A 13,287-nucleotide genomic window follows, 5' to 3' on the forward strand; every position below is an offset into this window, starting at 1 on the left:
AAGAAAAAGTCTCAATAAACATTCCTTTCAGTCAGGTAGTTTCTTTTTTTGTGCGTGATTGTGCTTGAAACAGAAACTACTCTTCGGCCCGCATCACGGTCTCCTGAGATGCATTCTCTGCGAAATCCATGAAGGAGGCGACATAAAAAAAAATATATATACAGTACAGACCAAAAGTTTGGACACACAGTTGTGTCCAAACTTTTGGTCTGTACTGTATATTTCTTATTGATTTTGGAACGTCTTTTGATTTCGCGAACCCTCTTTGCTCGTTTTAGATTTTAAATTGCAACACCTCTTCGTCCTTTGGCCTACATGTGTTCATCCTCGTCTTCTCGTTCGGGCAGGGGGCCGGGGCAGGGCTCCATGGTGACGGTGATGCCCATGCCGCTGAGTCCAACGGGCATGTCGGTGATGAGCGCCCACTCGTTTTGGTCCGGACAGCAGCACTCGACGCTGGACAGGAAGCCGTGCTGGTTGAAGCCCCCTGAAACAGAGTGGCGTTAAAGAAGGAAGCAGCTTAAAGTCATTTGGTCCAAACCAGTTTATTAGCCCGGTTCAGGATTAGCAAACATAGATTTTATGTATAGGAACTCAATATCCATAGTTAATACCTGTTAACCTTAAAGTTAAAGCTAAAGCAGAGTCCATCCTTCTCTGTAAAAACAAAGCATCACCTACTGATCGACCTGCCTGCAAAACAATCAGAATGACCTAATTAGTTTATGGTATTATTGTTCTTCTCAAGCTTCAAATTAACAAACCAGAAGAAACCTACTGGAAACACATAACCACAGAGAGATTTTATGACCCGGGCATAAAAATGATCTTACGCTGCCTCAGGATGGCGCCCATTAAAACAATTTTATTCGGCTTCACATTTTGTCCATCACATTACAAACTCCAAAGTATTTTATCAGGATCTTTGGTGGTAGACCAGTAGTGTGTCAATGATACAGTGTTACCATAGATTCCTAATGGTGTGAACTTTGACTAGGCCATTCTAAGACATGAACATGCTTTGATCTAATCTATCTGCACATCCAAAGAATGTTGCATGTAGGTAAAAAAAAAGTTTCTTTTGCACCTTCCTTCACATGTTTCCTGTCTTTCCTACATGACATCTGACAGGAAAAAGAGATTCTCATGTTTTCTTTAAAGGCTTTAGCTGAACTCACAAACATTTACTAATTAGCTCAGTGCAAATGGTTGCACTGGAGTTTCCAACTTCAATACGCTTGAATCAAACCATTTACCTGATTTACCTCTACAGCGTGTCATCAAGATCCAATTAAAATGAAATCCTTATTCCAATTTATGTATTTACTAGTAGAAAAGGCCAAATATGACGATTGACAAATATAAATGCAGTCTTTAGTGCAATTTGATGGAAAAAGTATTTGTTTCTATTGCATCACTTCCTTAACTTATAAAAATGGAGACAACATTCAATCAATGTATGTGCTATTTCTATTTATGTGTCTGTTTGCCTTAAGTTGGATGTATTTAGAACATATATAAATTATGGAAGTCTGCACATTTATGCACAAACTGCAAAAACATCACTTCCATAAACAACTGTTGAGGAGAAATGTGGCAGGCAGACGTTTCAGACTTCAGCGCACTTAGCAACTTGAAAAGACTTTTATACTTTTTGTCCCTTCGGCTCATCAGTAAATGTTTTGTCTCCAACTGCTCGTCACGCCTGCAGACTGCAGACGCTACACACCATCAAAGCACCACTTTTTCTGTCGTCCAACTTGAATTCCTGCACACTTTTACATCAGTTCAGCCTTTTCAGACATTTGGAAAAACTTTGACAAATGGACTCATCTGACAGTGAAACAGACGCTTTATCCATCGTGTTTGTTTTGAACCTGCAGTTCGGATGGAGCTGAACTCTGCTGAAACGTCTAGGGCGTACTTTGTGTTCGTCTATCAAATAAAATCCCGATGGGAACGGGTTAAAATACGCTTGTGAGGCACTCACAAGCATACTTTCTCGGACTTGTGTGTTATGCGACCAACATCAGTGCTAAGACTGACCGAAGACGTAGATGCGTCCCTGGTGGGCTGTGACTCCCAGCGCGCTGCGGCAGTGCTTCATGGAGGCCCTGGGCTCCCAGATGTTCCTGGTGGTGTTGTAGCGTTCCACCGTGCACAGCTGGTTCCGCCCATCATAGCCTCCTATGGCGTACAGGTAAGAGTTCATGCTAACCAATCCTGCAAAACACGCAAAAAAAAGTAGAAGCCAAATCAGTTGGAGGTTGTTAATGTTTATATTTTTAGAAAAATACTTCAGAGATGAACATAAGCGTGGTCAAATCCAGCTCACCCAGTCCGCTGCGTCTAGTGTTCATTGGAGCTAGAGGGTGCCAGGTGTTCGAGTCGGGTAGGTATCGCTCAGCTGTGTTCCAGCGGTTCTGTCCGTCATACCCCCCCACCACGTACAGAGCCCCCCCACAGGCCGCCACGCCCGCTCCGAGTCGAGCCACGGACATCGGACACACAAAGGACCAGCGGTTACATTCCGGATCCCACCTGTAGGGAGCAAACGGCAGTCAGTCAGTCGGGCGATCACCCGTTACCTACCTTTAATGACTTTACTTGACAACCGGTTCCAATAAATCACTGCAGCACTTCTGCAGACTTCAGACGGATGCAGAGAGAGGCGCGGCCAAGTGCAATGACCTCCTTGGTCTGCGAGAGCCAGTCAACTTCTGAGTGGATTAGGTTAAGCCCGCAACCGTGCTCGGCAAATATTAACAAGCTTTATAGCGAAGCCGAAGATGTTGAAACAGCAGAGGAGGCAGGCTGGAGGCAAACATGTTGACCTGGAGACACTTTAAAAGTTACCGGCTCAAGACGACTCCAAGATTTAGCATGAAAAATTAAGTTGTTGAACTAGCTATAAACGTACACTTCTGCATATCTAAGAATTTCTAAAAAAAGTTTCATTTGCAAAGCTCGAGAATGTCAGGCATGAGCGGGAAATCATAAGCGGAATAGTTCAGGTTAATGAGCTCAATGACTGGATAAATAGGATAAAATTACAAGCAAATGAAAATTTGTTCTTAAGATTAATTTACTTTGAATTCATTGTATTTTTGCAACGCATCAAATCTTTTCTCTGTAAACCTCATTATTTTAATTGCATGCGTTAGATTCTTTTTTTCCCCCTCTCTCTCTGCCCCCTCGGGACCTTCTTCAGAAACTCGTTCCTTGAATGAATTATTCATAACGCCCACCGAGCTGCACTTGTACAAAGTAAAACAAACGTGAATCTTTAAAGAGTTAAAAAGCAGGGCAAGCTCGGCGAGCGCCAACGAACTTGGTTTCAATTTGAGGCATCTGTCAGCGACCCTGAAAACTTCTCCGTAATGTGGAACGAACGCTTAAAATGCTCAGTGCTGACACTGCTTTAGAGGTAACAGGTGTCTGTGTGCAGCAACGAGCCCTGAGAATATTGAATTCATGTCAGTCAGACAAGTCGGGCGTAAATGCTGAGATACGTCTCTATTAGCCAACATAGTGCGAGCTTGATTTTAGCATCAGAGCTCCAATCTTATCGCTCCGTGTCCGTATTGTTCGACACGTCAGGGAGTGACCGATGCATCTCTGTTCTTTGAGCGCGTAAGGAATGAAGAAGCCTTGAGGTCAGAGACCAAGCAATGCTAAAGAGAACCAAGCAGGAACAGCAGCAGAAGAAGACAATTAGGCAGGAACAGCACATTTAAATTTTCATTAGTGGAAAGCTGAGAGGAAAAGGAAGGGGAAAAAAAACAAGGCGAACAAGCAGCAGAAATCTGAGCTAAATGCAGAGAAATGTGGAGAAAAGTCTGCATGTTCTCCAGTTTGACGAGATGCACCTGTATGTAGCCCATTGGTTGGTATTATTTTGCAAATTCAGTACATGCTTGCTTAGAAGCTAACTGTTGCTGCGCTAAATGTCACATTACGCTCATGCGTTTCAGACGAACAGATAACCAAACCCAGAGACGATTTTGATGCAGAACCATTAAATCAGGAGGAAAGAAACAGACAAAGTCCCACAGAGTTAGATAGACCTTCACTGTACAGCAAATCAAATCAGAGTGCAGCAAGTGTCTCTGTCCAATATGACAGGAAATGACCTCAGATTTTGTCAGATTTGATGCTCACTGCTGTTGTGGTTGCTTTCGAGACTGATGATGTCTTGCAAACAGATTTTTGTCAAGAAAAAAATATAATACAGAAAAAAGGAAACAGCTTGGTTTACAGTTTTTTGTGTCATGCATTTTGTTCTTTGATTGGGAGCTACAAATCGATCGGCGTTACAGTCACCTTGACCAGGTGTCCTTGAGAATGGCATTAGCTTTAAACCTTTGACCAGTTAACCCGTCCTCTGTACTCGCGGTGTTTTATCAGCAGCAGAGTATGCATGTAATGACATTATCTCCTCATCTCAGTTTAGCCGTATTAAAGCAGAGGCATTAGACTGTTCCATGAATTTCTTGCCTTGTTTTTTTCCCCACCTAACATTAATAACATAATTCTTAACTTTTATTCTCTACATCGTGTTTTAAAAGCATTTATAAAATTTATCATCTCCTCATGAGGCCGGTGTAGATGAGTGCCAATGATTCTCCTCTTGCATGCTTTAGAAATCCATTCGTTTTTGAAAAAGGCTAAAAGAGAAAGAAAATCATTTCTTGGTAACAGAATGACGTCGACGCAGCTACTTCAGGCAGCATGAAGATGCAAAGCATTCCCATCAAGATTGACATTCCAGAAAGGTTTGTCCCAACATGTTTTGTCTGATTTTGCCACAAGCAGTAATCTGCTTAACTACTTCTGCAGGTTTCACTGAGAAATACCCAAAGGGAGGCTCAGCGTGATTTAAAAGTAAAGGAGCGAAACTCTCAAGACCATTCATCCTATCACTTATATTGAATTATATCTGGAGGGTCTGTATAGATTAATGTATATAGAGTCTCACCTCTCCACCGTGTTGTGATGCACAGAGCCCTGGGAGCCGCCCACGGCGTAGATGCAGCCGTCCACCACAGCCACGCCGACCCGGTTCCTGGGAATGTTGAGGGAGGCTCGCTGGCTCCACTGGTTGGTCATTGGGTTGTAGCAGCACAGAGCGCTGGAGTCTGAGTTAGTCTGAAGTGACAGGTTCCTGCCTCCCACCTGGATATTACAAAAACAAGAAAAGAAAATCACATGAAAATCATTTCATTTCAAGTACAGCAACCTAAACCTAAAGCAAAAAAAAAACATTGTTAGCTATGCATTCTTTTGATCAACGCACGGATGTAAGCGATTTGACCTACAGCGTAGATGAGTCCAAACAGCGTACAGGCTCCCAGTCCACTGCATGGAGTTCCCATCTCGGCCAGTTTCATCCAGACGTTCCTCCTGGGATCGTACGCCTGCATGGTGGTCAGGGAATGCTGCCGGTATCTGAAGAGAAAAACGACATAAAGAGTGAGTAAGTTCTCCAAGAAATATCCTGAGTGACAAAAGACTATTTTTATTCATGTAGAAGTATTAACATGATTAGAATGGTAATGGTGGCAGCATATTGGAGAAGCTCTATTGTGTATTTTTGACTATTTTGTTCTTTTTTACTTTCGGACAGTTGTTTTGCTGCGTAACTGTGGCAACAAGGTATGGCTTTTACACCTGGGAGCAGCTGATTAGCATCTCAAAAGCCAATTCAATACCTGAACTACAACACCAAATCCCACAGGAGTTGGTTCAAACCATTTCTTTCATTAATCATAACAGGTATGGATAGGAACGGCTTTCTAACCAGCCATCACACAACAACAGTGTCTTCAGTCAGAGGCCTCTTTAGATACGTTGCAAGACAGACTGCTACCGGAAATAACTCATGCCCACAGCAACGACTCTTTGAAGATACTTAAATGATATGAGTTTTGGCAACATTTAATTTTCCATTGGCATAAATAAGGTATTTTCAATTGAACTGAAATGAATTCAGGATTGTAATCATCTTCACTTCCTTCAGAAGAATGAGGTAGATTTCATAAAATACACATATAAATTTGTTTATATCTATATGTGTAGATATCAACACATAATATCTACATGGTCTTTGATCTTACTATGATCTGTGTTGATTTTAGGCATTAACTGATTCCTAATATCAAGCTATTTTAATGTTTTAAACAGTCATAGTTTCAAAAACCCTTAATTTTTCATAAACCAATTGAAAATATTTTTATTGAAAAATTGTTTCCTGCATTGGAAATGCATGTTAAGTTTGCCTGGTGTTTAATTTATGTTTGGTTAAGTCTTTGTATAAAAATGAATCTAACAACATGCAATTTTCCGAAAATAACCTTATTCTAAATGTAATAGTTAATGTCTAGCAACCATAGGACAAATTGTTACTTTGTTATATTCAAGCAGATGAATGTGATTTCATATATAGTGGAAGTCCTAAAAAATAAATATTTATTTATGAGCTACTGAATGGAAAACTGTTGACAATAGAAAAGTTGGAAAGGAAGAATGACTCCTCTTTGAGAAGCATGGCTGTGTTTCCTAAAATAATCCACTGGGTGGCAGGCTAAACCTCTTTCTGGAGGCAAATATCTTTTAATATGAAACCCCAAAAAATTTGAGGCTCTGAAAAACAATCGAGTTGCTGTTGAGGATCTACAGAGTGCATACCCTCCGGCCACATAGATGAGCTGGGTTCCACGATTGGGTGCAGGAGTAACTTTCATCAGCGTCATTTCCTGGAATATTTTAGACAGGAAGTCCTTGCAGGAATTGGCCTGGAGATAAACAAATGAACAACAATTTAAAAGCACGAATAGTTTGAAACTGAACGAAGAACTAAACACTTGAATGTACGGCTTCTAGCAGAAACTCTCGGTTAGATTTCCGAGGTTGGGCATTTACCTTGCTGAGGATGGGGCAGGACAGCAGCTGGTTCTTTAGAAACTTAGGAGGCAGCGCATAAATATGAACAGCATTCAACAGTGCATGTAGGTACTGGGCTCTGCCCTCCATGTCCCACCTCACCCAGTCTGTGCACGCCTTATACACCTGTAAGGATATTATTTTAACATGCAAGTTACGGTAAAAAAAAAAAGGTGAAACCAGTGTCGTTATTTAATCAAAATTCTAGGAAGCAACATGCAGGTCAGTGTGGAGGGGAGAAACTAAATAGATGCAACCATTTATTTCTAGTGCTGCTACGTACCTCAGACTCACAGAGCACCTTCAGGCTGTCCTGACTGATGAGCTCCAGCAGCTGGCAGTGAGACAAACTGAAGAACTCGTCTACTTTGGTCACCTAGAGTCAGAAAGACAAAAACAGCTACTTTAGGAACCGTTCACTTTGAGTGTTCTTCATGTTGAATGATTTTGCTGCATTCACAAATCTAAAAATGTCACACAGGGGGAAAAAAAAAAAGTATAACACATGTGCCAAAGTTTTGAGTCTTGGTAGTTTGTCCCTGATACCAATCAGTTGGGTTTCAGATATGACACACTGAAGCTGAACTTTTCGCTGACTTATCAGATTGTGCAAGGTCAGCATGCTGTGTGACACATTTCATATTGCATAAGTGAAATGCAGCAACCAACGATTTTGCTGCTAGCTTCTTTGATAACCAGCATTTTTGCTGGTTATCAAAAATGCTGGTCTCAATGGCACTAGGTTATGCGTAGACGTCCACACAGCTAAACTTTAACACGCGTGGGGGACGACGTGAAGTCAGTGGAGAGCAGGGAAAAGAAAGTGAAAAATTATTGGAAATTGATTGAGGATCTGAAAGCACAGCCATGAAAAGTTCAAGGCTGAGTTACTTCAGGCAAAGGGCATGTAAAAGACTAAAATGAAAATGTAGATCATATATCCTGATCAAAGCTTTTTTTAAATGATCATAATCAAAGGTCTCTTGCAAACTCCTGATACATGTTGATGAGGCTACTGTCAGATTCAGACCCATTTTTGTGCTCAAAGTTCGTAAAAAGCTCATTTTTCAGAACGTGAGCATTTTTAAATTTTTACTATGAAGTTAACTGTAAAAAAAAACAAACATACTGACTGGCTCTCAGTCCATCTTAGCAATGTCCTCTGCTTTGTTCTGTGTAGTGATATCCGAGATCAGATATCTGAGATCAGGTATCACTGGGCAGATCTCAATGTAGCAGAGCTGCACAGAAAGCAGCTGAAATACCAATCACTGCATTTGAAGATGTTCAAAGAAACGCACTAAGTTTCTGAAAAAGAGCACTTTTTTTGTGAAACAAAACTATCATTAAAAGCAGATGGTACCACTAACCTACCATGTTAGCAAACAACTGAAATGAAATCATTGCAAGGTAGAACAGAATTTGAGTTCATTACACCTGGTGGCTATGTGTACCCAGTCAGATTTACTTTTAGAAACAATATCGTCAATATTTTCAGCGGTCTCCTTCTTTGTACAGCGTTTAAACCAAATTCACAGGACATACAGCTGGTTTTCTTGGTATATGTTTCACCAGAGTGAAGCTTTAAGCAAACCATATGAAGAGACTCAGCGGTTTGAGCACCTCACCTCACTGAAGTGCGAGTTGATGTACTTTCTGCACGTCTTGTGCAGCTCCGTACAGCCGATCTCCTCGGCAAAGCGGGAGATCCCGATGACGTTGGCCGGCTCCAGGTGCTTTGTGAGGAAATCACAACACGCCTTGGCCACGTCCTCCATCTGATATCTTCCCAGGAACAAGATAAAAGCAAAACGTGAGGAGAGAGTCGACCTTCGAATTCACCCGTCTCCCTCGTAGCTGCGCTGCCGTTCAGGAGCGTTTACCTCATGGCAGCCAAAAGCAGATGCAGCACACATTTCTCTCCCACCGTGATGCGGGACGTGTAGGCGAAGTCGATGAGTCTTCCCACCACTTCGGGGCACACGTCGCGCAGGGTGACCTCCGAAGCACTGCACTCCTTGAAGCCTCTGGTGAACATGGCTCTGAAGAAGGCACTGCAGGAGGCCAGCACCACTTTGTGAACCTGAAGACACACAAGTAGTTATTAATAATAAAGTACTGCACAAGATGGTCAAGGCTGACGAATACAAGCTTATTTAGAAACGTAATGCTCACAAAAAATAGTAAATAAAACACTATGTATGAGGGGAAACCTTAAAATGTTTCTTCGAGTGTGGATTGTTGGGTGTTTCACAATCCCTTCTTGTTGATGCTTCAGTTTTTTAACTAATCTTGAAAAGTTTGTTTTTACTTTATAATATATTGCCAAAAGCTTATGGATGTACCAATCTTTTTTCTTTATTTGGGATATTTATTTCGTGATCGAGTAGTTGTTTCTGTGAACTTGTCATCTTCAAAATTCAATTCCTAAAACAATAACATTTTTGAATTTCCTTTAGACAGACACAGATCTTCAGGTATTTAGTGTAATACATACATTTAGGCCATTTTGGCAGGACATTTATAAAGAATCGGACACAGACTGACACCCAGCCGTACAGCAGAGATTTGTACCTCAGATTATCCTAAAGGGAACTAATTCTGTTAATAATTTATAACCAAGTAAGAAATTTAAATTAAACAAGGGTACAATAAAACCATAAATACATCAGGTTTAATAACATCCACTGTTTAACTCGGACGACATTTTTATTGTAAACATTTGTCAACATTTAATATTAAAATACATGAAGTTCGCAAATGCACAATGTTGCGACAACACAGCCACACTTTGTGAGAGATTTCTTTTTTTTTTTTATAATTACTCAACTTATAGCTAGCTGGGATGGATAAGTTGCTTTAAAATAGCAGAATAAAATGATTAGTTCTTGGCACAAAGAGTAAGGTGAAGGTGTGATTAAATGCAAACTATCAGATTTAGATTTTTTTTTAATCATAATTAGATTAAAAAAAGAGTAAACAGTAAGTTAATGAAGAAGCTGTCAGTCATCAGGTTTGACAGCTTGGAGTTTGGAATAATGTATGTTTGACTAATATTTGTTTCCATCTAAACTGGAATTCACAATCATATTTAAGCTTTTCTATTTTTAATAAACGATACTACTGGAGGGCACGAGCTTGAGTCACATAAACAACACCTAAAATAAATTTGATAATTGCAATGAGAAGTACATGAATTATTCAAAACCTCCCGGATTAACTACATTGTCTTGCAAGAATTAATCTTCCCCTTCACACGACAATTTATAGTCATGCACTACACAGATTCAGCAGGTCAAAGGGTAAAGCAAAGTCTGCAGGTTGCAACAAGCCATATAGTAGAAAGTGCAAACATGTCAACGATCTAATCATTTTGTGCGAAAATGGCCCAGTTAAAGTTCATCCCTCAATATAATTGACAATCTTGAGTTTCTAGACATGCAAAACCGGTACAGGCATACCCCCAACACAGCAAGGACTCAGGTGTACTGAATATCTACGAGAGCTGCACTCAAGAGTTTGATAAGTGATTTCACCTCAAAAAATATGCACCACTTTGTGTTAACCTGTTTGTAATCTGAAAAATAATATGAGGAAAGATTAAAAGTGCTGTATATTTGGGATTGGCATTACCTTGAAGTCCATCGTCCGGTCCTTGTACGTGACGTGTAACAGCAGATCGCACAGCATCTCTTGCCGTCTAAACTCATCAATGGCCAAAAAGGATCTGGAAGCGTGGTTCTCGACAGTATAATCGAGGTAGCCAGACCCGCGCATGGAGGGAACAACGATAGCCGAGAAATCAGACTCACACGTGGGACGTTTCTTCCTGACAGAGCAATGCATGCTGGAGCCGGTGAAAGAAAAACTCCAGATTAAGGGTTTATGTTTCGTGATGATGCCAGAGTCATACAGTCTCTATCGGTTTAAATCCTTCTTATGTCACTGGCGTCAGGCGTTGAACTGGAGCACGCTTCCTCGTGTGCTCCATCTTGCAAAGAACCTTACACAAAAATCTATTCAGTCAAGTTTGGATTTCCTGAGAGATGAGGGATGTAAACAAAATGACGCTCGTTTCCATTAGCAGCCACAGCAAAACCCAAAACCCAGTCCGAGCAGCTCAGAGGAAATCCCAGTAAGTCCAGGTCATGTCTTTTAGGCAAACCATGTTGAACCCCACAATGTGTCCTTATCCAGACATCTCATTTCCATCGTGGCTGACAGCGTGTGTTCAGATAGCTCTCGAATCAAATCATGACGATCAAATTCTTCCTGGTCTGGATGTCACAGGTTTCAGGGACACGTAGGTGATCCATTATCACAATTTAGGGCGTTGCTGTCATCTACTGTTCCAGACGAGATTCGGATCTGCTGTGAAGAGCGTAATCAGAGGAGGCTTTAGTGGGGATTCCTTTAAACCACTCTTTAGGATGCTCAGCCTGTAAGAGAAGAGGAACGCTGTTAACTGAATGAGTAACAAGCAAGCAGATCTCTTAAAAATGTACTTTTGTAACACACTTGAAGTTTCACTTCCTTTTAGCTGAAACCATAAAACTGCTGCTGCCGTCTGCTCCACCTATCACCTCATGAAAAGGTCATTTTCTATTGAAATTCTTACTTTTTTTTCAGAATTTATAGTAAATTATTATTATATTTTTACTTTTTCGATCAAATGTGAATCAATACCAAGCAAAAGCAAGAAAAAAAATATTAATGACTATTATAGTGATGATTATTTATTTAAATTTATACTTTTATTTATTTACAGTAGCACACAAACAAGAGTCTCACATTCAAAATCCTGAAAACTGCTTCAAGTGCTATAAAAGCGTCACAGAAAGTATGACACTGTGACCTGAAAAACTTAGTGAGGCGTGATCAAAATTCTCACTTTTGCTTTTGTGTTGCTCGACTTTGGATCGGGGTGTGGGACTGGGCCTGACTCAACAACCCTGTTAAATCTGGGCCTCAATAAAAAACCTTGATACAGTGACAATTTTAAGAAAATGACAGCTTCAATATCGCTCAGTCATACTGTTCCTACAGTTTAATATTATTTTATTTAGATCCTACACTGATACATATTTTTTGTGGTATTTTCACCCAAGTTCGTCATGCCAAATACCAGCCCACAGCTGGAGGTGACGTTTGCTGTTTTGACTGGCTTGAATTACGTAATTTAGAAGAGTTCTGTGTTCGCAGGTATTTAAAAGTCATTTCATAATGTTATAAAGCACTCAGACGTCACAACAACGCTATAATTTTTGATAACCATGGCCAGGTAATCTAATCTATTCTAATCTTCTTTTAAAAATAATTATTGCAACCATAATGATTTGTTTCTCTGCTTGATTAGATTGACACTATATGAGTACGTAAGGTTTGCTTGAAAACGTTTTGTCTGCCGGTGAAGCGCTAACAGAGTGTGAGTCATGGAGGAATGACTCCTGAGACTTTGCTACACAGTAGCTCGCTGATAAAGACAAAAAAGTGCAAAATCATTGAAGGTAAAGGGAAAAAAAAGTAAATGAATGCAGCAAAGGGTCACGCTGTCCTTACTAAATTCTTTTCCCAGAATGTAAAAGAGACTCTAGGAAAAATGAAGCGAAACCAGTCCTCGCAGGCAAAGCAAGCAGGTGTTCTCATCCAGCTCATCTCTGAGCTGACTGGACCAGTTTGACTTGTACATTAAATATGTCAGTGTCAATAAAGCATTAGTACACGCAAGTCAATTGTCTCATCCTGAAAGTTGAGAGCTGTGTGTTGAAGCTTGTTTTGAAAACATCTGCTACTGAAGATGTGGCAGATGTTTTATCTGCCTTACCTATGATGTTATCAGGCGTTATAACCGGATTGCGATGCTGGGGATCAGCCCAGAATGAGGGGGGCTTCCTGTAGCTTCGTTAGGCTGAGCGTTGCCACAAAACAGAAAGAAAAAAACAAACAAAACGGTGCCAAGAAAATATCCTCTATCCCATTATAAGGTTTCCCCCAGAAAACTTGCTAAGCCCGGTGGTTGGGCGCTCGGGCAGTCGTTCATCCAGTTGTCTTTTTGAGTTAAAAAATATCACTTGATAATTATGGGTTATTAAAAGATTGGAAGATTAATACCTGAACACCAACTATAAGGTCTTTAAAAAATGCAAACATAAAAAAAAAACATTTGAAAAATAAGCAATGCTAAGGCTGGTGGGGGCACAAATAAAGACTGGTGGCCCGCCAGGCTTATAATACACTGCAGTAAACCCTGCATTATACCACCACCAGACTGAACCAGTATATGCTTGCATTCTGATTAGACCAAATTCCACTTCTGCACACGTTGCACTGTTATCACCTTGCACC

General features: G+C 40.6%; 1 protein-coding gene across 3 annotated transcripts in view; it reads right to left on the minus strand.

Moving 5' to 3' along the window:
• Positions 1-13,287, minus strand: part of keap1a (kelch-like ECH-associated protein 1a) — a 22,026-nt gene continuing 8,739 nt past the window's right edge. For 2 of the 3 annotated variants that reach the window (XM_032547666.1, XM_032547665.1), the window contains exons 2-12: positions 10,576-11,381; positions 8,826-9,025; positions 8,571-8,727; positions 7,226-7,318; positions 6,922-7,068; positions 6,688-6,794; positions 5,319-5,448; positions 4,979-5,175; positions 2,336-2,541; positions 2,047-2,223; positions 1-487 (exon numbers count right to left, since the gene is read on the minus strand). In XM_032547666.1, the coding sequence (XP_032403557.1) occupies positions 312-487; positions 2,047-2,223; positions 2,336-2,541; positions 4,979-5,175; positions 5,319-5,448; positions 6,688-6,794; positions 6,922-7,068; positions 7,226-7,318; positions 8,571-8,727; positions 8,826-9,025; positions 10,576-10,788 (1,803 nt within the window). In that variant the 5' untranslated portion in view covers positions 10,789-11,381 and the 3' untranslated portion in view covers positions 1-311. The remainder of the gene's footprint in view (positions 488-2,046; positions 2,224-2,335; positions 2,542-4,978; positions 5,176-5,318; positions 5,449-6,687; positions 6,795-6,921; positions 7,069-7,225; positions 7,319-8,570; positions 8,728-8,825; positions 9,026-10,575; positions 11,382-13,287) is intronic. The other variant, XR_004336836.1, reaches the window with a different exon arrangement.

The sequence above is a fragment of the Xiphophorus hellerii genome, chromosome 19 (genome assembly GCF_003331165.1).
Source record: "Xiphophorus hellerii strain 12219 chromosome 19, Xiphophorus_hellerii-4.1, whole genome shotgun sequence".
Taxonomy (NCBI): domain Eukaryota; kingdom Metazoa; phylum Chordata; class Actinopteri; order Cyprinodontiformes; family Poeciliidae; genus Xiphophorus; species Xiphophorus hellerii.